The sequence below is a fragment of the Jaculus jaculus genome, chromosome 22 (assembly GCF_020740685.1).
Source record: "Jaculus jaculus isolate mJacJac1 chromosome 22, mJacJac1.mat.Y.cur, whole genome shotgun sequence".
Lineage (NCBI taxonomy): Eukaryota > Metazoa > Chordata > Mammalia > Rodentia > Dipodidae > Jaculus > Jaculus jaculus.
In genome coordinates this window covers 4,704,288-4,730,547 of record NC_059123.1, presented here as the reverse complement: position 1 = coordinate 4,730,547, position 26,260 = coordinate 4,704,288, and the positions used below count along the sequence as shown (strand labels likewise).

The 26,260-nt window shown below is 43.2% G+C and overlaps 1 protein-coding gene across 1 annotated transcript in view; it reads right to left on the bottom strand.

Moving 5' to 3' along the window:
* Positions 1 to 26,260, bottom strand: part of Abcc9 (ATP binding cassette subfamily C member 9) — a 134,349-nt gene that overhangs the window by 78,247 nt on the left and 29,842 nt on the right. The window contains exons 12-17 of the mRNA XM_045139497.1: positions 24,248 to 24,382; positions 20,972 to 21,134; positions 18,834 to 18,874; positions 17,812 to 17,954; positions 9,529 to 9,637; positions 5,395 to 5,499 (exon numbers count right to left, since the gene is read on the bottom strand). Of these exons, the coding sequence (XP_044995432.1) occupies positions 5,395 to 5,499; positions 9,529 to 9,637; positions 17,812 to 17,954; positions 18,834 to 18,874; positions 20,972 to 21,134; positions 24,248 to 24,382 (696 nt within the window). The remainder of the gene's footprint in view (positions 1 to 5,394; positions 5,500 to 9,528; positions 9,638 to 17,811; positions 17,955 to 18,833; positions 18,875 to 20,971; positions 21,135 to 24,247; positions 24,383 to 26,260) is intronic.

Here is a 26,260-nt window from a genome sequence, read left to right as displayed (position 1 = left end):
CTGGCTTATGTGGGTACTGGGGAAGTGAACCTGGGTCTGTAGGCTTCATAGGCAAGTGCCTTAATCCCTAAGCCATCTTTCCAGCCCTACTTTGATGGCTTCATTTTTCTTTTTGCCCTCCACTATCATCCATGACGACACATTGATAGATACAATATGGTTCAGGTAATAAGCCACTGTGAGGTCATGTATGCAGTAACTACCTCATGTCCAAAATACAACATTCAAAGGGCTCTTTCCCATCCTTTGGCTCTTGCATTCTTTCTATCACCTCTTGTGCAACATTCCCTGAGCCTTGGTGGGGAGTTTTACATTTTTTATAAAACGTGCGGTGCAGTATTTAAAATCCATCACTTAATTGTTTGTGAAGCTCATGGCAGGAGGGAGGCCTGGAAAGGCTGAATTATTGATCGCTTTATAAATATTGGCTAGGCACCAACTCCGGATGGACTGTGCTGGGACTGGGGTAGTCTACAAAGAATCTGTAAGACATCATCCCTGCTTCCCTGGATCTTGCGATCAGATGAATAAACCAGCTATGGAAAAACAGAAAGTCACATGCTACATAATGCTTTTGTCACTGACAGACCTGCATAGGCCATCCCAGTACCGTAAGACTCCATCGCCTGGTGAGTTCATGACCATCTTGGTTTGTACACACTATACTGCCCACAGCTGAAGCAAGTCTCAGGCCTCAGGCTATTATGAAGTTGCACAGAGCTGATAGACAAAATACACCAAGGGCGTGGGCTCTGCACCCAACAGAGGGGTGGGCTGTAAGAGTCACAGCAGGTCTGAAAGGAAACCACTCATCTCTGAGATGAACCGAACGCTTTTTGGAAGAACTGGGCTTTTAGCGAGTTTTTGTACACTATACTGAATACACATCTGGGTAAAGAACAGAGTGAGAACACGTCTAAGATCAGAAAAATATGGAATGTGCTGCTGCAGAAACCAAGGACCTGAGCTGGCTAGGGCGGAGGCTGATGGTTTTGTGGCTGAATGACAAGCGGGACTCAGAGAAAGTGTGCAGAGTGGAGCTGGAGGGTGTCCTTTCACCCAGAGAGCAGGCTGGGGAGGTGGCTCAGTGGTTAGAAGCCTTTGTTGCCCTAGCCTTCTGACTGGAATTCAGTTCTCCAAGCCCGTGTGAAGCCAGACACAAGTGGCACATCTGCACTTCCATAACCCCAGTGCGCCTCCAGCATTTGGAGGCCAAGTGGGGAGGATCCTGGAGCTCCTAGGCCGGCCAGTCTTGTGTTCACAGTGGCAAGAGACACTTTCCGAACAAGGTGGGAAGTGAAGACTTATAACCCAGAGGATGTTCTCTCTCTCTCTCTCTCTCTCTCTCTCTCTCTCTCTCTCTCTCTCACACACACACACACACACACACACACACACACATACAGGACATGCATACACCCATACACACATAAACTAGAAACAGATCTACCATACCACCCCTGGTGATTTATCCAAAGGACTCCAAGTTAGCTTATCACAAAGACTTGCACACCAACGTTTACCACAGTGCTGGTAATAATAGCTAAGTGATGGAACCAACCTAGGTGTCCAACAAGAGAGGGATGGATAATGAAAATCTGGCAACACACACACAATGTTACTTTTGAGCCATAAAGAAGAACGAAGTTGTGTCATTTTGCGGAAGTAGACACAACTAAAGATAATCACATGAAGCAAATTAAGCCCGTTTCTCTCTTCTGTGATTCTTAGGTTTGATATAGTCACATATAATCATATATGCATAGAGACATGAAAGTAGAAATAACATTGCCTATGAGAACAGGGCAGAGTAATGGGAACAGAAAGAAAAGTGGGGGGTAAGGCAGAATGGGGAAGGGAGTGGGGAATATGTCAATATATCATATATGAAAAGTTTTAAAATACAAAGAAAGAAAAAAGGTGTCTGACCATGGATTTGGGATGTGGCAGAAAAGTGTCACCAGAGTGTGAGAGGGACAGACAGTCTGTGAGCAGCAGGGAAAAGCTAGAGGAATGTCAGGTTATTGCCTGATCAGGAGCAAGCAGAAGGGAAAGAGGGAAGAGTTGCATTCAAGAGAAGTGGAAAGCTAGCTTTAATTCTCCCTGTGACAATCTGTACTTCCATTTCATCACTTCCTGTCTGGTGCAAAATATGCCCTTATGTTTTTCCACCAGCAAGGTAAAAATCTGGCTTCCCTAACTTGTCATTTGACCTTGGAAAAATCAACAAACACAGACGCGCGCACGCGCGCGCACACACACACACATACACACACACAATTTAAACACACTCACATAAGGAAAAGCACATTGATCATGATCATAGCAGAGTTTGCGACCCAGGGAAGACAGAGAGCTAAGCCAAACCCTCTACTCCAGCCAGCTGTGTCATTGCTAGAGGTAAGTGAATCACCAGTGATCAGAGGCAGACACAACAGAACACAGGCTGTTAGAAGGAGCAGATTACATGTAAGGAAAAATTTTAAACATATTTTTATTTATTTATTTGAGAGATGCTACGTTTTTAAAAGTTTATATCTTTATTTATTATAGAGAGAAAGGAAGAAGCAGAGAGAGAGAAGGGGCATTCCAGGGCCCCCAGCCACTGCAAATGAACTCCAGATGCATGCACCCTCTTGTGCATCTGGCTTATGTGGGTCCTGGGGAATCGAACCTGGGTGCTTAGACTTCGCAGGCAAATGTCTTAACTGCTAAGCCATTTCCCCATCCCATAAGTAAATTTTTTTAAAATATAAGCATATAGGTGTTCCTGACCACACAACACAGCACATTTGACATGGACATGAGAACGCTCAGACACCCCCCAAGCACAGAACTGGCATTGTAGTAGCAGGAGCCAGGGATTGGGCCAAGGGTGGGATAGATAGGAGTAAGTATCAAGGATATAGAGAAAGAAGGCATCAAAAATTTAAAGGCAAGAGCCAGGCAGACACTTAAAAAAACACCCATTGTACGATCCCCTGCATATGAAATATCCAGAAAAGGTAATTCCATAAAAACAAAATATGGATTGGTGACCAGAAGTGGAATATTGACTAAGAAGCAATTGCTTATAACGATGTTTTTGGGTTTTGTGGAAATGTTTGGGAGCTAATAGAAATGACTGTAAAGCCATAGTAATGTGCTATGTGACATTGACTTGATCATGTTAGAATGGCAAATGGACATTGCGTAATTCCTACTTCACAAGAATTTTTTTGAGGCAGACCCAACAGACTGGCCTTTTTAAAATCTCTTAAAATATATTTTATTTTTCTTTATTTATTTGAGAGAGAGAGAGAGAACTAGGCAGGTAGAGAGAGAGAATGGGCACGCCAGGGCCTCCAGCTACTGCAAATGAACTCCAGATGTGTGTGCCCCCTTGTGCATCTGGTTTATGTGGGTCATGGGGAATCAAACCTGGGTCCTTTGGCTTTGCAGGCAAGTACCTTAATGGCTAAGTCATCTCTTCAGCCACAGACTGGCCTTTTTTATGAGACAGAGTGAGAGAGAGAAAATTGGCACACCAGCACTTCCAGCTACTGTAAAGGAACTGGAGACACATGTGTAACCTTGTGCACGCGTGCCACCTCTTGTGTCTGCCTTACACGGGATCTGGGAAGTCAAACATGGGTCCTTCGTCTTCGCAGGCAAGTGCCTTAACCACTAAGTCATCTCTCCAGCCCACAAGAATTATTTATTTATTTATTTATTTGAGAGCGATAGACACAGAGAGAAAGACAGATAGAGGGAGAGAGAGAGAATGGGTGCGCCAGGGCCTCCAGCCTCTGCAAACGAAATCCAGACGCGTGCGCCCCCTTGTACATCTGGCTAACATGGGACCTGGGGAACCGAGCCTCGAACTGGGGTCCTTAAGAATTTTTAAGCAATAAATATAAAGCTTTAAAGCTGGGCATGGTGGTGCACACCTTTAATCCCAGCACTCAGGAGGCAGAGGTAGGAGGATCTCCATGAGTTTGAGGCCACCCTGAGACTACATAGCAAGTTCCAGGTCAGCCTGGGCTAGAGCAAAACCCTACCTTGAAAAACCAAAAAAAAAAAAAAAAAAAAAAAAAAGTTTTACACCAAACTTTGTCAATCTCCTGTAACCAAAAATAATAAATAAAATATAGTTTCTAAAATATTGTTACAGAAGGCAGGAACAAAAGTTATACTAAACAAAAAAAATTAATTGAAAAATGCTGGTCTGTGAGGGTGACTCAAAGGGTAAAGTGCTTTTCATGCAGGCACGAGGAATTGAGTTCAGATCTTGAGCACCCACATCAGTCCTGGGCATGGTGACACATGCTTTTCATCCCAGAACTGGAGAGAAACAGACGAGCAGATTTCTAAGGTGTACTAGCTGGTTAGTCTAGTCAAGTTGGTAATCTCTAGGTTCAATGAGAGAAACTGACTTGAAAAAACCACAGGAGAGTGATGGAGGCGGACATGTGACATGAACCCCCACACTCACACGCACACACATGCATGAGCAGCCCCACACTCATACGAACACTCATGTGCACACACATACCACACACAAACACATGCATGCATGCACATGTGTCAAAAGCAAAGCTTTCTTCCATTCTTACTATTTAGTTGCCATCTAGACCTATTTGAGGAGTAAAAAACACCAACTCCCCCCCCCAAAAAAAAACCAGGTGCCAGTCTACTCTCTCACTCCTTTATAGCCTAGGTGGTCATACCATGCCTGCACACGGTACTTGAGTAGAGACAAGCTGAGCTACCTTTTAAAAGGATGCCCAGGTCTCACATCTGCGTTTTATAAGCTTTCTAGGTGATTCTAATGTATGGCTAAAGTTAAGAGTTATGAGGGCTCGTTTTCAATATTCACACATGATACCTCGTTTTATCAGAACAAACACACTCAAATGTCATGGGCACACCTTGAGGTGAGCAATGTGCCCAAAAGTCATGCCTAAGTGAGTGGTGGAGGTAGGATCCACACTAGTTTATTCCTTTCAGCACAGATCTTCTACCGTTCCCACAGCCCTACTGGGGAACAGGAACCAGGGAGAGGATTGGGAATGAGAGAAGCTTCTGGTTCCACTCAGCTGAGCCTCCCTCGCTCTCTCAGACTGGCCTGGGCAATGCCGGGGAGTTGGTTAATATGATTTCTAAGTGGGATTGTTTCCAGGACTCTGGTGTTCTTATGGTCAGAGGCCTTTGACTCAATACACACACACACACACACACACACACACACACACACACACACACACACACAGTGAGAGAGAGAGAGAGAGGGGGGGGGGAGATTTATAACACCGATGTACTAGAGGAAACGCATTATATACTATCTCCTTCCCCAGTTACCAAAGAGTCACGTAATTATTTCTAGGCACATAAGAACCCCAGAGGGGAACCAACCTTTATTGCAATGTCCTCTGTCTCTGTGGGCCGCAGACGGCGTGACTGCTCGTAGCTGTCCAGGTGGAATCTTCCAGGCTGCTTCCTGTTTATGGTTTTTGAATGCTACACCCCCATGGGAAAGAGCAGAAGTTGAAGACTCATGAAACAAATGAGATTCGACTGGACATTCACTTGCATGGCACTTGGCTTAAGTTCTAAGAAAACATAAACAAGGTTGATGCTTTTCCAAAAAAGCAAATAATGCAAAACCATCGAGCCAAAATGTCCAAGTTAATTCAGGGTCAGCCTCTCATGAAGAATGCCAAGACAAAGATGGGAAGGACAGTAGGAAAACACTGGGTGCCAAACCAGGTTGTGAATATGTTTTCTCCAGCAAGATGGGTAAAGTGTATCTAACAATAAAAACTTGACGTACTAGGAGCAGGTGATTAGCTTGATTCGTGTCAGAGTCCATTTGGTAGACTCAGAAAGGCAGCAAATATTCCAGAAGCATATGACTGACAAGCTTTGAGAGTAATTTGAATCGGATACAAATCAAATCATGAGTAATATGAATCTGATACACTCGCTTAAATGAGAGTGGTCAGCTATAGGACAGCCAGGAGATGAGCAGTAATTTCACAAAGAGATGCAAACGTGTTATAGCGGTCTGGTTTATGTCACATGTTACAGTGTTATTCCTGACTGATGACGTATCCTTCGTAAAGGAAGCCAGCTGTGTGAAGGAGTCTTATAGGGTACAGATACAGGCCTAAAAAGATTGTACAGAATTTTCCTCTCCTCACCCCTAGAACACTGCAAAAGCTCAAAATTTATCCAGGACTCTAGCCATGATGTATTTCAACATAAATAATTATCTACCTCACTTAAATACTATATAAATGTGATGAAAGCTAAACAGTAACTTTTATACTAAGAACTAAACTAGAAAAACAAAGGAGCTTAGCATTGTGAAACTTTGGGGTGGGGGGCATGGAACTATTGGTTTGACATTTGCAAAATCTACTGATTTTTTTTTCAACTATGGGAACTAAGAATGTCCACAAATCATCATTCCTTGGGTCCAAGAAAGATATTGCTTTTCCAATTTCCATCAACTGATGTCTCAACAGAAAATCAAGCTGTCAAAGAGAACTATGCCAAGACTTCGTGCAAATAAACACACAGGCCAAAAAAACAGAAAATTGACAGCAACGGACTCACTGAGGTTCAGTCACATAGGACAGACTAGACGTGCCGTGACCTTAACAAGACAAATAGAGTGAGTGCGTTGACGAAATTTTGCGTTACTTGCTTTTCCTTCCCGTAGCTCTCACGGGTAACTGTGTGAGCCGTTACGCTCCTATTTTCTGCACACAGCACGTATAACATATATACCTGCATATAACATTCACTGTCTTCTAGACTCGGGTCCCATGGTAGTATGTCCCCACAGATCCAAAATAAGTGACTTCATGATCGTCACAAAGCTGAGAAGAGGGTGGGAGAGGACACGTGTTGACAGAGACTCGAGTCAAAGTTCCACGGATGTAATATGAAGAGACTTTGGCTCGAGGGCGTCACGCTCCCCATGGAGATGCCGGAGCCAAAACCACTTAGCTCTAAGCTTTCACCGAACATGAAGCATCTTAAGCGCCCTCAAAGAGAGGTTTCCACTGGTGTTATTCTCAAACACATGGCTTTTTTCACTCCACTTAAGAAAGCTCGGTGTTCGTGGTTTGGCCCATCAGCAGTGACGAATGACCCTGAGAGAGAACAGCAGTCCAGTCTGGTTTCAATAACCCTGGAGATACTGCGTATATCTGAAGGCAACTCTTCTTTCCTTCCAAAGTCTTTTCTCGGTTCAACTTTTCTTCCATCCCTCATCTCGTGCACAAAATTCTTCAGATTTCCCTCTCCCTTGTCCCGGGGTCACCTTGCTCTGTTCACCCTGTATCTCTGCAAAGTGATGTTTTCAATTCTCCAGTAGATAAAGATGATGTAAGGTGTGATCAGCCTGTTTCTAATAAAATATCCGACTTTCATTCTATCTGAAAATGCAGACACTCTTTCCTGCATTTCTATATCCGTGTCTAGGGCCGCACATCGCCAAGGCATTTTGAAACATTCATGTGTCAGTGTGAACAAGCACAGTGGTTACTTCTCAGGCAAACATTATGCCTGCCCAAGGAAGCAACTTAGAAGAAGACCAAAGAAACAACTTAAAAAAAAAAAAAAACAAAAAAAACTACAGGACGCTGGAGAGATGGCTTAGCAGTTAAGCCATTTGCCTGCAAAGCCAAAGGATCCTGGTCCGATTCCCTAAGACCCACGCAAGCCAGATGCACAAGGGGCACACACATCTGGAGTTCCTTTGTAGTGGCTAGAGGTCCTGGCATGCCCGTTCTCTCTCTGTCTCTCTGCTTGCAAATAAATAAATATTTTTTTAAATTAGAAAGATTAAAGAAGAAGTAAGTAAATAAGAAGACCTTCCAATGGTGAAATCTAAGCTCAATCATTATTACTTTGTTTTGTTGTTCCCTTCCTCACTAGAGCACAACCACACTGCCTTAATAGTGCCTTGAATAAAGCAAGTCCATTCCCTGCTGCTAGCTTAGCTCTCTGGGATGTTTCCTGCTGCCCAGCCTTCCTGTGCAGAGCAGTGGTTTCTGCCCTTCCTTCCAGCCTCAGTCCAAACACCGGCTCTTCAGAGGGGTCATCCCACAAACGACCACCCTGCTTTGCATCCCACCCATTCTCCCACATTCTCTTTCATCTTCTTCTCACAGTGACAGGACCTTGATTTTTTTTTTTTTTTTAAGGATCATTTATCATTTGATTCCTGCTTCAAGAAACAAACTGAGACAGGATAGATGTCGGCTGCCTTGTTCAGAGCCACATGCCTGGGCTTGGCACAAAGTGAAAGGCAGCCAGTGAGTCTGGAAACCAGGTGAGTCTATGACAGATGGTTCATTCCTACAGTATGGAATACACGTCAAAACAGTATCAACTGTTTCCAGACTTCACATAGCTACTGAGTAAATATTTGTGTCAGAGAGGAGTGAACTCACTACATTCTACAATTCTGGCTCAGCTCCTTACTAATCTTATGATTTTCTTAAGCCACAAAAGCATATAAAAATCAGTGTGTCCAGATGGAAATAAAATAAGCAATGTATTATATTAGGTGGATCAAAATAGCCAACTGTGGTGGTTTGATTCAGGTGTCCCCCATAAACTTAGGTCCTCTGAATGCTAGGTTCCCAGCGGATGGAGACTTGGGAATTAACACCTCCTGGAGGCGGTGTATTGTCGGGGGTGGGCTTATGGGTGTCATAGGCAGTGTCCCCTTGCCAGTGTTTGGTGCACTCTCCTGTAGTTGTTGTCCACCTTATGTTGGCCGGGGGGGGGGTGATGTCCACCCTCTGCTCATGCCATCATTGAGCTTCCCCTCGAGTCTACAAGCCAAATAAATCTGTTTCCCCCAAAAGCTGCTCTTGGTCGATTTCTGCCAGCAATGCAAACATGACCGTCACACCAATGCTACCAATGAACAGGTCTTAAACTAAAAAGTGTACTGCAAGCAAAAATATATCCTAAAAGCATAGAGTGAGAATAGTAAGTCTATTTTATATTATGCTCACATACAGGTTAGAGCACATAACATTTCAACTTTCTTGTGAATTGAACATGTACTTTACTTCTTGGGATAGATTTTTTTATGATTTATGTAAGTAATTTTTTATGATTTTGGAGGGATTTACATGATTTATAAAGATACTTTTTAAAAACTTTTTAAAAAATTTTTATTTATTCCAGCCTCTGCAAACGAACTCCAGACGCGTGCGCCCCCTTGTGCATCTGGCTAACGTGGGACCTGGGGAACCGAGCCTCGAACCGGGGTCCTTAGGCTCCACAGGCAAGCGCTTAACCGCTAAGCCATCTCTCCAGCCCTATAAAGATACTCTTGCATCACTTATAAAGATATTGTTTTCATGATTTATAAAGGTAAACCTCGTATGTTTGTCTATTGAGTCAACATTCGAGAGGGGCTTTGTAGGAGAGGTGACAAGTTTTCTTCACACAGTCTTACTAAAATTCACACGCAGCTGGGGCTGTCCTGTTTCCGGCGTCTGCGGCAAGGACACTTACCACGCCAGTGTGCTTCTTGCAGGGCTCGAAGGGCCCAGCGCCGTCCCCTGTCCGCCAGCTGTCGTCCCCAATCTCGTCACTCAAGAGAAACTCGTTCAGCTTCTGAACGCTGCGTGAAAACAGAAAACACACAGGGGGCTGGAGAGACGGCTTAGCGGTTCAGGCACCTGCCTGTGGAGCCTAAGGACGCAGGTTTGACTCCCCAGAGCCCATGTAAGCCAGATGCACAAGGTAGTGCATGCACACACAGTGGCACATGCTCTGGAGTTCCTTTGCAGCGGCTAGAGGCCCTTGCGCGTCCGTTCTCTCCTTCTCTCTCTCTCTTAAATAAAATTAAAAATATATAAATATATAAATATATAAATATATAAATATATAAATATATAAATATATATATATATATATATATATATATATATATATATATATATATACACACACACACACATTTAAAAACCCAGAAAGTAAGGCTGAAATCCACCACCAACAGGGCTGGGTGCTGTGGCTCACACCTCTAATCCCAGCTCCTAGGGAGACTGAAACAGGCAGATGTCAGTAAATTTGAGGCCAGCTTGGGCTACAGTTTGAGACTGTCTCTCTCTCTCACACACACACACAAAATCCACAAATAAAACCTACCACCGATAACAATATGATCTAAATAAACAATTCTCTGCCCACTCAGAGCCATGATGACCAAGCAACCTCTGAGAGTAATCCCAAGACTGCTGGGAAATTCCATAAAGACACAAGAAACCCCTCACTCCCCCAAAAGAGACTCCAGGACCACCAGCCATCCTCTAACTTCACTGAAATGCCCTTTGTGTTATTATTGGGTTTGTGCATGGCTTTGCTGTTGTACTTCTTACATACAGTTGAGTTGTATAGGAACTTGGACCAAGCCAAACTCTGTTGGCCCCTTATCTTCCCATTTGAATTTTCTCAGACCCTGACTAGATAGGTGGATCAGCTGATAAAGGCGCTTGCTTACAACGTCTGACAGCCTGGGTTTGATTCCCCGGTACCCATGTAAAGCCAGATGCATGTGTCTGGAGTTCGTTTGCAGGGGTGAGAGGTCCTGGTGAGCGCCCTCTCTCTCTCTCTCTCTCTCTCTCTCTCTCTCTCTGTTTCTCTCTCTCTCTCCCCTCGCAAATATATAAATAATAAGTATCTGATTTTCTCAGACCCATGTTACATGACCCAGAGCACAAATAAGTGTATAAAATAAACAAAACAGTAGCAGAAGTTGAGACTATCCTGCTCTAGATAACATCCTTGAGGAAAACTTGGTGAAGTTTCCAAGGGAACGACACGGCAGGAATCTGAAAATGGGCAAGATCCTATGGTGTGGGCAGCCTTAGTTAAACAAAACAGTGCTGATTCTGGTAGAAAGCTGGGGGGAAAATTACATATATTCAAAATGAAATATTTATTTGTTAATTTCATTTGAGCTTGTTATCCAGTTCAATGCAGCCAGACAGGTCTACCAAGTTTGTTTTTATAACATGCTAATAAAATAGAAAGGTAAATTAGATGCAGTCTATTGCCCATGATGCTTAAGTTTTCCATCTTTGTATGCCACAGAACCAAAAAGACAGATAACATCCACTTGGGCAGTCTAGTCGTTAACTTCCTAATTGCTCTGTCAGGAACTAAAGGCTTTGAGCTGTACACTCTTCCTGTCGTAATTAGCCAAGTCTTGACCGCATAGACGGAAAGGCCGTGGCATTAGAAATGTGTTAGGAGGGCTGGAGAGATGGCTTAGCGGTTAAGCTCTTGCCTGTGAAGCCTGAGGACCCCGGTTCAAGGCTCGATTCTCCAGGACCCACGTTAGCCAGATGCACAAGGGGGCGCATGCATCTGGAGTTTGGTTTGCAGTGGCTGGACGCCCTGGCGCGCCCATTCTCTCTCTCTCTATCTGCCTCTTTCTCTCTCTCTCTCTCTGTTACTCTCAAATAAGTAAAAATAAACAAAAAAACATTAAAAAAATGTGTTAGGAAATGGCATGATATCTGTCTTCAGGTCTCCCTTTTGGGCATGTGCGCTTGTCTTGTAGCATGGTTCTGTTGCCATGCAATTGAAGGGATATGGTTTGAAGGAACGCTGCTGTGCCAATCACAGGAAGTCCTCTTCAGCCATCTCACACTGCCTCTAACCCAAGGGAAGCTGCCAAGGCCAGATTCGTGTGCCAGGCTCAGGTTTAGCAGTGCCTGGCACACTTCTCTGTGTGAGTGCTTCTTCGGGTGAATCAGAGAAGAATTAAACTAATGATTCACACACTAACGTCGGTTGGGTTAGTTATGCATTTCACGCCTGTAGCATACACACAAATCTTACTGAAGCTTTTATGGAATCAATGAGCCCGATTCATACTGAACTCACCAAGAAGCAATGACGCCTGGGCAAAACTGGGAAGAACTTTCCCTTCCCTTGATAACATCTCTTTTGATGACTTCAGCTGTGAAGATCATGAATGAAGCCAGTGCCGGCCCTTCCCTGCTGACTCTCTCCACTGCACCCCCTAGACCCCCGGCTGAAGCTCTCTGCACCACTAGCTGTTGTCTTAATGTGGAATATATGTCTTTCTCTTCCACTCGATGCAAACGCCAATCAAGAGCGAAGACTTCCATTTTCTGAATCTGTTCCAGTCTCTAAAATATCACATAGTAATTCCTCAGAAAATGTCTACCGATTGAATAAGCTCGTAATCACAAAAGCATTTCCTCTTCAGCTAAGGGCCTTTTAGAAATTATAGAGGCAAAACACTGTGGAAAATGCATGAATCCCAACCAAGGGTGACATAAGCCACCATGCTGCCAATGTTATAATTGATGTTAAAAAAAAAAAAAAACGCTTTTCTTAAATATGAAATAGCACTTCTTTACCATCCAGCATATTTTTTTTTGGTGTGTGTGTCCTTGTGACACGTGTGTGTGTGTGTGTGTGTGTGTGTGTGTGTGTGTACGCATATAGAAGTCAGATAACAAATGTGACATGTGGTCCTTTCCTTCCCCCTTGTGAGAGGCAGACTCGGGGCTTCATTCACCAGGCTAGCTTCCCAGAAGTTCTCCTGTGTCTACCTCCCATTTCATTATAGATATGCTGGGACTCCAGAAGCCTCCTCCACAGCTTATGACTGTTATATGGGGCTAAGGAATATGAGCTCAGGTACATACCTTGAGCAGAAAAAGAAAAAAAAAAAAAACAAGCCGGGCGTGGTGCACCCCTTTAATCCCAGCACTCAGGCAGCAGAGGTAGGAGGATGGCCATGAGTTCGAGGCCACCCTGAGATTACATAGTGAATTCCAGGTCAGCTTGAGCTAGCATGAGAGCCAACTTGGAAAAAATTTTTAAAAAACCACCACTTTAGGGCTGGAGAGATGGCTTAGCAGTTAAGCGCTCGCCTGTGAAGCCTAAGGACCCTGGTTCAAGGCTCCATTCCCCAGGTCCCACGTTAGCCAGATGCACAAGGGGGTGCACGCGTCTGGAGTTCGTTTGCAGAGGCTGGAGGCCCTGGCACGCCCATTCTCTCTCTCTCCCTCTATCTGTCTTTCACTCTGGGTCTGTCGCTCTCAAATAAATAAATAAATTAATTAAAAAAAAACCCACCACTTTATTCACTGAGCCACCCTCCATTCATCTTTCAGTATCTTTAACACCATCTTTCTGGCCTCATTGGCTGGCATTTTCCTTATCAGAATCTTTTCTCTCTTTATGAAACTACTTTTGGTTCCTGAAAGATACTAAGAGTTCTCACTTTTCTCATCCAACTGCCATTGTAGTTCAGCATTTACTACTTATTCATCTTTCCCTCCAAAGCCTGTTCCCTCTGATGAAATTCATCTTCCCCCTTTCCTCCCACTGGGCAAATGTTACTTGTCACTTCAGACTTAGGAAGGAGGTACCACCCTCTTCAGAGTAGCAGTACCTAGGTCCACCCCCTCCCCTCTCACTAGACTTCAAGGGTCTTAGTCTAAGAGGCCATGCCATTCTGGGTGTAGCTTTGCAGAAACCGGACACAGCAGATTGAAATATGTTTACTTTCCCGACCTTTCTACTTTGATGGGGGGCTGTCTGGGAATGTTCATCTTTGTAATCACTAATGTTTACCAACACGCCGGAAGTATTCATCAGTGACTACAAACTCACAGAAGATGCCAAAGGCATGGAGTGAAAATGGGCAAAATGGTATTAAATAAGTAAAATGAAGGTTTGTAAAAGTACTTACAATATTTATGCATCGTTCTGGGCTCTTTTTGTTTGTTTGTTTGTTTTTCGAGGTAGTGTCTCACTCTGGCCCAGGCTGACATTGACTTCACTATGGAGTCTCAGAGTGGCCTCGAACTCACAGCAATCCTCTGACCTCTGCCTCCTGAGTGCTGGGATTAAAGGCGTGCACCACCATGCCTGGCTGGGCTCTTTATATGTTTAAGTCTCTGAACTGAGAAGCAGGTAATATTGTATGCTTAATTTTCTCAACTATCAGAAGCAGGTGATATTATGGCATTCATTTGATAAGTGAGAAAACTGAACTACAGAGACAACCTGAGAGTGTGCTTGAAGTTGCATGATGGGTATTCTATGTCTGGGGTGTGTGTTTGATGCAAACCATCCTGTATCCACTACCACTATAGTTCAGCGTTTTACTAATTATTCATCTGTTAAGATCAATGACAAATGCATTTGCAATTGTAAATATGCATGATACTTTTTTACTTCTCAAATTTTATTTTCAGTGTTTAGATACCACTTGAGAGTCCTGGGAAAAAATATTATATTAATAAGGAATAATGGTTCTTTTCAGCAACAAGGTTTAGATGTTTCTGGTAGAATTCATGGAAGTTTATAAACTGAACTACAGGGACTTCTCCAAATTGTAAGCCTTCTCACTGATAAATATCAGTAGCAATTTGTTGGCTGAAAGTTAGTCAGGAAGCTATCTAAGCATGAATTCCTTTGGGATGTACAATAGAAAAAGCAAGACATAAAGTTGTGTTTTCCCCCAGAAAAGAAATGAGGCATTCATTTTAATTCTATTTTCCTATGGCAAATAATATTTTTGCACATAGATATTTCATTATACATCAAATACCTGGTACCTAAACACAAATTTCTAATGGATAAATCATGCTATCCTCCACAGAAGAAAAATGTATATTTCCTAACAAATAAAATAAAATGGCAAGAGTGTGACCTCAAGGAAAGAAAAATTATTCTTGTTTAAGTTTTTTTTTTTTTTTTAAGAAATAGTCTCATGTAGTCCAGGTTAATGTATACCTCATTATGTGGCCAAGGCTTGTCTGGAACTCCTGATCTTCCTGCCTTAACCTCTTGAGTGCCAGGATTACCAGTGCCAGGCTGGCTCAAATGTTTTAAGTTTATTATAATCACGACTTTTCTTCATTCTATTTTGCAGACATACACTGCCACATATTTTCATAAAGTGTTCAGAAAATTCAAACAGGGTGGAACACTTGCAGCAAGACAATCTGATTGACAGTTGCCTTTTTCTACTTTGTGACATGTACTGTGAGTGTACATGTCCCGCCTGGAGAATGGGGCAAAGATAACTGTCTAAGGACACACTTGGTTCAGGAGAAAGCATTGCACCTTTTTGTTCTGGGGCCAGACAGCATGGTAGGGAGCAAGGTTTGCCTTCAGTACCTTCTTCCACGCACGTGTGGTCCAAGTTTGGAAATTCACTTGAGACCATTCTACCCCACCCAATTTATGAAGGCATCAAAGGATGCCTCAAAGAACTTCTGACTTCCACAGTCCTGAAGAGGGGATTTCAAAGCAGCTGCCCAAAGTATCCAATTATAAACAGGCGGTTCAACTCACTGTGGGCCAACTGGCATCAGAGACGGGTCATGGGTTCCCAGGCACAAAAGTAAACAGCAAGCCCAGTCAACACTGGGAAAAAATGCTTGTTTGGGTTCCAGGAACCAGTACACAGGGGGAGAAAAAGGTTGGCCTCTTCTGTTGACTGGCCACCTCTGTAGGACCCACAAATTTACCACTGAACGTCATTTGTGAGAAGTAAGTTTTTATAAGCTGAATCTATTTGGTCAATGGCCCAGGAAAGCTGGCTCTGAGCCCTGAAAACTTGCTGGTCTTTATCACACTGGCAATGCCTTTACCCTGAGAGGGACAGAAGCCAGCGGGCTATGCAGAGACACCCAGATGGAGATTACCCGCCCTCCACGATTCCAGGATTTACTATAGCTGAGTTGTACGTTGTGGGTTTGAGGGGAAAGCCCTATGTTGCTTTAATCTTTTCCATATCAACTCTACGTCCTTTGGATGTTTGGCAACTTCCTGGTTTCGGAATAGTTATCTGCCAGAAGGTATAGACTGCCCTTTATCTCCACTTAACAGTGCAAAGTGAAATTCCAATTAACACTGCACCCATGAAAGGGAGAGGAGTTAAGTGGAGAGAATGAAAATATGGACTGAAATAGCCAAGTCTGGCCATTTATCAACTTTATTGTTTGAAGTGGCTTGCCTTCCAGAGTACGCCCTAATTTGGAAGCATGGCTACACAGTACAGGCAGTGATCTAGTATGTGCCTCTGAAGGCTTAACAATAAAGAAAGAAAATGAGGGTAGCTGAGGCCAGAGGGCCTGAGCTTCAAACCTTAACAGCTCCCAAATTACTACCCACAACACAGCACAGGGCAGGGCATGAGCAACGTACAGTGCCATTACACGCACCCAGCACTTGATCCATCACAGGGTAATGCATATGCGTCTTAATGGCATCTGGTATTATGTCTCTGGTAAGTCAATGTGACTATTGACTAAAATTAGAGCTCCTGGGGTTATGAACAGTAAACATTTGTTTTCTCAGTAATGTGCAGATGTTGGGTAAATTATTTCATTTCAGAAAAGCCTTATCAAAGCCATTCTACATTGCTGTCCCAGGAAGCCTCAAAATTTGAATATTCAAGGGCTTAATTTTCTGATTTTCCTTCAGTGTTGTGACATTTAGGCATTCCTTTCAAAAGCCAGTTACAAACATGATGACGACCAATGTATGGCACATGCTGAGATTGTATAACTTCCCTAAAGGTGGTCAAGGAAAAATAAAATGCTATTTCAAGCGTGCCTGGCTTATAACAGCAGCTAGGACGTAGATAGTGCTATACAAAGCGCAGCATAACAACATATTCTCATAGCATACCTGTGGATGCGATGCAATAAAATGGTGGGAAAGAGGCCACCGTCAGATCACATCCATTTTCATAGTTATGCATTATGGGAAGTTGTGAGTGAGAAAGTCTGAACTGATTAGAAACACTGTAAAAAGCATATTTAAGCAAGACACTTGCTAAATGATTTGAAAGTTTTCCTATTTTCAGAGGTTACTTTTTCGCCAGATATAATTAAAATTTAAGTAGATATGTATTGATGTGAAAAACTGTCACTATTGCTGCCCATGATGGCCATATTCATAAATAATCATGTACGTATGGATACCTGTGTGCATGCATGGTTGCATGTATGCTTTGATCTAGTACTTCCTCAATGGGAAACAGCAGAGGGAAGGACCTTAAAGACACGCACGCTGCTGGAACCAGTGCCGTCACTTCTAGGGTTCTGACGTGAGCAAACCATTGGAAAAAGAATTTGCAAAAATGTGCTTGCTAGAGAGAAAACAGAAACATCCTAACTGCTCAGTTAAAAGGCAATCACTAGGGGCTGGAGAGATGACTTAGTGGTTAAGGCATATGCCTGCAAAGCCTAAGGACCCAGGTTCGATTCTCCAGGTCCCACATAAGCCAGATGCACATGGTGGCGTATGCATCTGGAGTTCGTTTGCAGTGGCTGGAGGCCCTGACACACCCATTCTCTCCCTCTCCCTCTCTCTCTCTCTCTCTCTCTCTCTCTTTCCCTCTCTGTCTCAAATAAATAAATAAAATAGATAAATAAAATGTTTTTTTTTTTAAAAAAAAGGCAATCACTAACCAAAATAGTTCTGAAAAGTAAACTATCACGTAATCAACCAATTAGCATCAACATATTGACACATTGCAGGACTTTAGTATGAAGGAAGTAATTTTAAAATAAATGAAATCAACAACCCAAAGCTCAAGAAATTCAAAGATTTCATGGTTAAACGATTATCTTCATATAAATTAAATATAGGCAGCCTACTCAAGATCCAACAACGATTATCTCTGGAAAGTGATTTTCTTCTCACCGTTTCCCAAATTTATTACCAGGTGTGCGTAATTGTCTCTACAACCAGTTACCAGAGAAATCCAGATGTGGCGTTGCCTACCTTATGATGGCCTTGACTGCAAATCTAACCACCGTGGAGAGCAGGAACAATGGCGTGACAAGGATATGAAAGAGAGACAGGGAGGCAAAGGCCTCTGCAGGTTTTAGAGTGTTCCCGCTGGCGTATGCATGTGTCACAAAGGTCTGTTCAAATAAAAGAAAAAAGGGCTATTTTAGAGAGTCCTAGATAAAATTATATACATGCCCACATTCAACTTGACCAACCCAGTATATTCCACTGTACAATATGTCCAAGGATCTACCCCAAACTCCGCCACTAAAACAAGACTAGCAATTGGTGAATATTTAGGATTACTTATACACCCAGTGGTACACGTGTGAGAAAGTCAAGACAGTTTCTATTGACTGGATAGGAAATTGACTCCCATGAAATCACTGAGCCAAGAGGAATAACTGGGTGGAGAAGTCAGAGTTCTTAACCAGCGGACACTTTCCAACCAACCAAGTTTGTAAAAGAAACAAGAATGTAGTGGTTTAACGACCCCCAGTATGGATCCGTAGTGAAGTCCGGGACTTGTGTCACGTGAAGACCCACATTTCTGAACGTTAGGCTGAATGATGCCAAGCTGGTCATTTTCGTGAGCAATACAATGTAATCATTCAACATCTTCCACTTGTCATTGTAGCAACGTCTTGTAAGAGTGCGTCGGAACCAGGACACCCTGGTCTGGACAGTGAATTCCCAACTGTTATGAGTCCTGTCCCTCAAGGGACAGTGTCCTCGTTTGGGGATATATTCGCTCCGCATGACTGGGATAGCTGCCGACATCCAGGAGGGACAGAAGCCTGGGGCATGACTAGTCTCTCTTAGGCTAAGGATGTCCCTTCACAATAAAGAAAGATGTCCACAATGTCATGGCTGAGAAACCCGGGATGAAAATGACTACAATACAAACAACAAAAAAGAAAGTGGCAGAGGGAAGCCGCCCACCCATCCTCATCCATACGCTGCTCCTGAACCCTGAATTGGTTCCGTTTCTGAGAGTAAGAAAAAGGTCTTACAGCAAGAACGGCCGCGATGGGGATTGCCGCATTCATGAAGACTGCGGGAACAGATCACATGCGTTAGTCAGCGTCATTGAAATGGGAAAACGTTTTCCAGCAACTTTGATTAATCATTCCCCTTAGAGACAGGAAAGACAACGTGTGTTAAATAACATTTTGTCTGGACTCCGCAAGCATTTCCCCGGCTCCTTGACTGTGATGGGATGAGCGATAGAATTCAGGTAAAATAATCCTTTAAATATATACGTTATTAGAATTTAATAAATTTGGGACTAAAGGATGGCCCAGAGGTTAAAGGCACTTGCTTGCAAATCCTGAAGGCCTGGGTTTGATTCCCCAGTACCCATGGAAAGCCAGATGCACAAAGTGGCGCATGTGTCTGGAGTTTGCAGTGGCAAGATGCCCTAGTGAACCCATTCCCTTCCTCTCTGTCTGTCTGTCTCTCTCTCTTTCTCTCTCTCTCCCTGTCTCTGCTTACAAATAAACAAATAAAATTATTTTTAAAATGTTTAAAGAATTTAATAAACACATATTCTTAGGTTGTTTGTAGCCTAAACTTTGTTTGATCCACCAAGTTAATTAATTTAGTTAATAGAATAATTCCATATCTTTACCCTCTGCTATTTTACCATGTATGAATAACAAAACAAGGAAAACTCCTGATTTGAGCTAAGCTATGAATAGGGCTTTTGTTTACTTTGGGTCTCACTCTGTACAGATGGGCTGAAATTCATTATATAGCCCAGGATGCCCTCCAACTTGAGACAATTCTTCTGCTTCAGCTCCTTGGGGCTGGGCTTGTAGGAGTTGACTTCTAGAAATCGTGATATTGATCAGAAACCACCAGATTTAGGGCCCAAAGACCCAAAGGATTAAATGACTTGTTATAGAGCCAAAGGTTGACATAGGGAGACAGTTTACTCAACATTGGAGAGCTTGGATTAAAAAGAAACCAATCTGGGGCTGGAGAGATGGATCAGGGATTAAGGCACTTGCCTGCAAAGACTAAAGACCCAGACTTGATTTCCCACTATCCACATAAAGCCAGATGCACAAAGTGGTACATGCATCTGGAGTTTGTTCGCAGTGGTTAGAGGCCCTGACACACACTTTTTCCCTCTCCCCACCCCCCGTCTCTCTCTCTTTCTCTCCCCCCTTGCAAATAAGTGAATTATACTATATACAAACGAATATATATATTGCAATTCACATACACTCTTCAGGATAGGTAAAATAAAAGTAACTGTAGGTAATTTTAAAGGCTTTAGGAATAGATTTTTCATTAGCAATCTATTCAAACCAACTTAAATATATATGAAATACATAATGTATAATATATGAAATATATTATATGGAATATATATATAATATATATATAAATGTATATTTCATAGGTGGATGATAGACCAAATAGATACTTTCCATGCAAGCATGAGGACCAGAGTTCACATGCTAGGTGTCCACATAAATGCTGGCTGAGTGTGGCAGCCACCTATAATCCCAGAACTTTGGGGGCCAAAACCTGGAGATCCCCAGGGCCAATCGGCTAGAAAGACGGGTCAGCAAACTCTGGGTTCAAGTGCAAGACCCTATCTCAGTGTATAAGGGTAGAGAGCAATTGAGGAAGATATCCTTCCTCAACTTCTGACCTCCATGTGCTCACACATATGCATGCACACACACCCATGCACACATGCATGTACACTACATATACATATCTATGCCAAAGATAAATGCATATATGTACACACACACACATATATGTATGCATGTATGAACATTGGCTATCCATCCAACTGTAACTAATGAGGTTTCACTCATAAATAGTTGTATCAGCATTGTCATATTACAGATGAAGATAATAAGGATTTCTGCTCATAAATTAACATGGCCAAGATCAACCAACTTGCACAGAATGAACTTCAAGTCTCCTTGACTTTAACCCTGTGCTTGGTCTGGTCTTTATCTGAAGTGCAAAGAGCCTCACGGAGCTAATGGCTACTGAACAGCACGTGTCTGGGACACAGATGGGCTTCCTTTAAGGAGTGGACCATCTCATTGCTCAGAATCCAAACTTAACAGCCTATTCACGGACTACTCAAAACACTGCCCATTCTCGGAGCGACGCAGCGTACTGGAGAGGGACGTGTAAAGCGCAAAGGTCTTGAGACTAGACAGCTCTTTCATTCTGGTCTCCTCCACGCTCTTGCAGAAAATGTGCTCCCAGGCGTACAGCTTCAGGAGTTTGATGCCTTTCAGTATCTCATTTGTCTTCTTCAGCCTTTCAGTGGAGTAGTCCTGTAAAACAACATACAACGCATGGTGCACTCACGCGAACCCGAGACGCAGGGCCAAGAAATACACGCAAGTAGAGGGGCTTGGAGTTCTGACCGGTCGTGCCACTAATGACAGAAATTCCCCGGTGTGGTTCAACACACGCTTTGGTCTCCTCAACTTTATGCTTTTCATTTTAAATAAAATTCTGGCTAGTGTACAAAGTAATGGTACTACAGTAGCATCATCATATGTAAGTGTCATTGTATTTTCTCATTTGTTTTCCTCTCCCTCCATCCTCTGCTGTCTCTCCTCACCTCCTGTTTCTTCCCCCAGTTAATTCCCTTTTCTGCTTTCATATTATGTTTTCCATTGCACTTTCCATTTCCCACCTCCCTTAAGATCTGTTACGCCTCTCTCCTTATCCCCTTTATAGTTTCATAACCTACAAATATACATATATAAATACACACAAAGTTGCAGAACGCTTAGAGGTTTGCATCCTTGCACCAGGGCCATTCTGATCACTGCAGCATTCCAAGTTTAGTATGCACCCCATCAAAGCAAGAGCTCTGCCCAGCATTAGAATAACGAGGGTGGTTAAGGAGAACGTCTCAAAATTCCTCTCTTCCTAAACATGTGCATTTCTACTGCTTTGGTTTATACAATAACAGTTCCATAAATAACACATGATTTCCTTGAACAATATCTGCAGATAATTGAAGCATCAATGCTAAGTCATGATAGATTAACAATGGACCCTAAAGTCTATTTGATTCTCCCTCCAACAGTATCATTCATAGTTAGATGAGGAAATGCCTGTTTCGGACTGGGAATGTGAAGGCACAGTATTGTGCCTTCTTATTTTGTCCTCATATACAGTAACTGAAACCAAGCCTGTTATCTTGAACTTGAGGATATGTCTACGTGCTTCTTTGTATGGTCTTGTTTAAGATTTTAATCTGATTTGGGGGCAACTGGCATCTTCAATTAATTACAGAGAAAATCTGTAACAGATACGAATTCCCTGGCTTAGCCATCAGCTTAGCCTCTTCCACTACTCTATAATGTGCCAGAAAGACTATCAGGAACAGTAGACTTGCCAACCAGGAAAAGACGTGACAGGACAGAGCAGATGCCGCATGCGGTCTATGCCTTGTTCTTCTCGTCGCCGTGGACTTCCATGCCTGTCAAATAACTGCTTGACGTAGGAATGGATAGCGTATGAACAGTGAGACGGGCAGATGCTTGAAAGGAGTCACCACTCTCCACGCCCTTCACTATCTCCATGCTGCAGTAAGAAGGGTAGGCCGTGGGGAGAGGGGGCTGGAGAGATGGCTTAAGTGCTTGCCTGTGAAGCCTAAGGACCCTAGTTCGAGGCTCAATACTCCAGTACCCACGTTAGCCAGATGCACAAGGTGGCGCACACATCTGGAGTTCGTTTGAAATGGCTGAAGGCCCTGGCACACCCATTTTCTCTCTCTCTCTCTCTCTCTCTCTCTCTGCCTCTCTCTCTGTCTTTGTAGCTCTCAAATAAATAAAAACAAACAACAACAGAAGAAAAGTAGATGGGTCAGAGAACAGTGAGAATAAGGGACCCTCATGCACCAGCTGCAACAGAACAAAGCACTTGCTTGGACTAGAGGGATGGCTTAGCAGCCAAAGGACCCAGGTTCAATTCCCCAGGATCCACGTTAGCCAGCTGCACAAGGGGGCACACACATCTGGAGTTCGTTTGCAGTGGCTGGAGGCCCTGGAGCACCCATTCTCTCTCTCTCTCTCTCCCCCTCTCTCCCTCTCTGTCAAATAAATAAAAATAAAATATTTTTAAAAAGCACTTGCTTGTCACATTGGAAACTTCAGCTTGGGAAAGAATCCATGGGCGGCAGTGTCTCTACACGCCATGACTGATTTGCACACAGTCTTGCTCATGTTTCTTCTTCAGACTTTCGTTCTAAACATGCTGCCAACAATTTTACTATTTGCAAATATTTCTCTGGAAGATGCCAAAGCTCGCTCAACGGAGATGATTTCACGGCATATTGAAGCCACAAAGGGTCAACAGTTAGGCTGTTCGTTCCTGCTAAGACAACTGTGAACGTCTCTCACCAGAGCGGCTGCCACGGAAACCTTTGAAGCACTTCCACAATCCTGGAAGCGTGGGGGTGAACCTTGACCCTTGACCTGTCTTCTCCATGTCAGTAACTGACTCCAGTGGCCTTGAATAATGTCCTAGCATTCTTAGGACAAGTGACTGAAAAAAAAAGTCTTATCAGTCTGCACCCGACAAATGCAGGATCTGTGATTCTGGAATGGTGAGTCCAAGGCAAATCTGAAGTTTTCTAGTCTACTTAAAAAAAAATGGTTTGTGGCAAGTCACTATGAAAATCAATATGCAGATTCCGCAAAAAAGTTAAAAAATAATTACATTATATGACCCAGCTATACCACTCCTCTGTATTTATTTATCCAAAGGACTCTAAAAAAGTCAATGTATCAAAGAGCTACTTCCCATTGATGCTAATTTTAGTGCTAGTTACAGTACCTTACGAATGGAACCAAACAAGGTGTCCACTGACAGAGAAATGAGTGAAGAAAACGTGATGTACATGTATATATTCATATACACACAGTAGCATTTTATTTTGCCATAAATAAGAATGAAGCTGAATTGTTTGCAATAAAATGGATGGAATGAAGAGATCATACTAAGTTATTTAAGTCAGTCTCAGAAAGACAAACATCGTGTTTCACTCTCCTTTGGGGATCCTGCATTTTATATAGGTGCAAGACGTCAGGTATGTGACGTGAAATACAAGTGCAACAGTTTATGGGAACAAAGAGAACAAGTGGAAAGACAAAGGGAAAGAAAGATAAGGGGCTGTGAGGTGGTAGGGTCACAGTACGGTACGTATTCCCGTTAAAATGTCCTCATGAAACCCAGAACCTCGATTTTTTAAAAAAATCAAAAGGTTTTGCAATGCCAAAACTATATCTTCATTGCCTACACAGAAATCCACCTGAAATATACTCATTTTCAAATTGCCTTGCTTGGCATGGACTAACTCCCATTATAAAAATAAATAAACCACCGCCACTGGGTTTGCCTAACAAAGTTTCCAGAAGACGTGACTTACGAGCGTGCTTTTCTGAGCTTCCGCCAACTTCGTAGCGATGAAGTACTGGATCGGTGCAAGGAGCACAATGACCGCCGCACCCACCAGGGCGCTCGACCCAAGCAGGTTGTAGAGGAGGATCACGCCCATGATGATCTAGGAGAGAAAACGCCCGCCGAGCAGGGAAAGTGGGTGGGGCTGCGGGATCCAGAGTGAAAGGAATAAACACACAGGGTCCTAATCATTACACCAAGTTCATTTGGCCACCAACTCAACAGCGACAGCTAGGTTCTGCTGGGGTTGATTGGGGAAGGCTAAGTACTTAGACTGTGTTGTTTTTTAAAAATATTTTTGTTGTTTATTTTTCTTTATTTGAGAGCAACAGACAGAGGGAGAAAAAGGGAGAGAGAGAGACAGAGAAAGAGAAGGGGCGCACCAGGGCCTCCAGCCACTGCAAACGAACTCCAGATGCGTGCACTCCCTTGTGCATCTGGCTAATGTGAGTCCTGGGGAATCGAGCCTCCAACCAGGGTCCTTAGGCTTCACAGGCAAGTAAGTGCTTAACCGCTAAGCCGTCTCTCCAGTCCTAGACTGTATTGTTTTTATTTTTATTTTATTTATTAGAGAGAGAGAATGGGCACATCAGAGACTCCAGCCACTGCAAACAAACTTGTGATACATGTGCCACCTTGTGCATCTGGTTCACGTGAGTACTGGGGAATTGAACCTAGGTCCTTAGTCATTGAAGGCAAGTGCCTTAACTGCTTAGCCATCTCCCCAGCTCTGGAATGTATTCTTAATATGTTGATTTGGATAACCAATGTCAGACCAATTTATTGCATGAGCTTCAGAGAGGCTCCCTGATGCTTTTGACCATATAAAACAGCCCTATACTTAAAAAAAAATAAAAAAAATAACCTGGAGCTGGAGAGATGGCTTAGCAGTTAAGACACTTGTTTACAAAGCAAAGGCAAAGGTTCAATTCTCTAGTACCCTCATAAGCCAGATACAGAAGGTGGTAGACGTGCCTGGAGTTAGTTTGCAGTGGCTAAAGGCCCTGGTGAGCCCATTCCATCTATCTGTATCTTTCTCTCTCTCAAATAAATAAATTAAATATTTTTAAAAAATACCCTGAAGTTGGGCGTAGTGGCACAGGCCTTTAATCCAAGCATTCAGGAGGCAGAGGTAGGAGGATCATTGTGAGTTCAAGGCCACCCTGAGACTACATAGTGAATTCCAGTTCAGCCTGGGCTAGAGTGAAATCCTATCTCAAAAAACCACACACACACACACACACGCACGCACGCACACACACACGTAACCTGAAAGGCTGTCCCCAACAATAAATTTGATATTTCATATTCTCATGGAATTATACTCATTTTCCAAAGCTGTGGAAAAGGGGGCCGCATGATTATGTGAATATAGGGTGATTGTGGACTTGATGAGAACTGTAAGAGTCATTTAATGGCAAGGAGACTGTGACTAACTGATGAGACTATGAAGAAAGCCGGGTGTGGTGACACATGCTTGTCATCTAAGCACTCATGACACTGAGGCCAGCTAGGACTGCAAAGTGAGACCCTGTCTCAAAAACAGAAAAACAAATTAAGAATAAATAAATAAATAAACCAAAACAGTGAAAGTCGCTGGCCCATCTGTGGCTCTCATGTAGCCAAGACTGGCCTTGAACGCCTGATTTTCCTGCCTCTCCCCCTCCCCCGCCCCAAGTGGTGGGCTTGCAGGAGTATGTTCCTAAGACTAGCTTCTCAATTCTCCTTGTAAACATTTTCTGGGCTGGACAGATGGCTTAGCAGTTAAGCACTTGCCTGTGAAGCCTAAGGACCCCAGTTCGAGGCTCGATTCCCCAGGACCCACGTTAGCCAGATGCACAAGGGGGCACACGCATCTGGAGTTCGTGTACAGTGGCTGGAGGCCATGGAGCCATTCTCTCTCTCTCCCTCTCTCTCTCTCTCTGCCTCTTTCTCTCTCTGTTGCTCTCAAATAAATAAAAAATAAACAAAATAATATCTA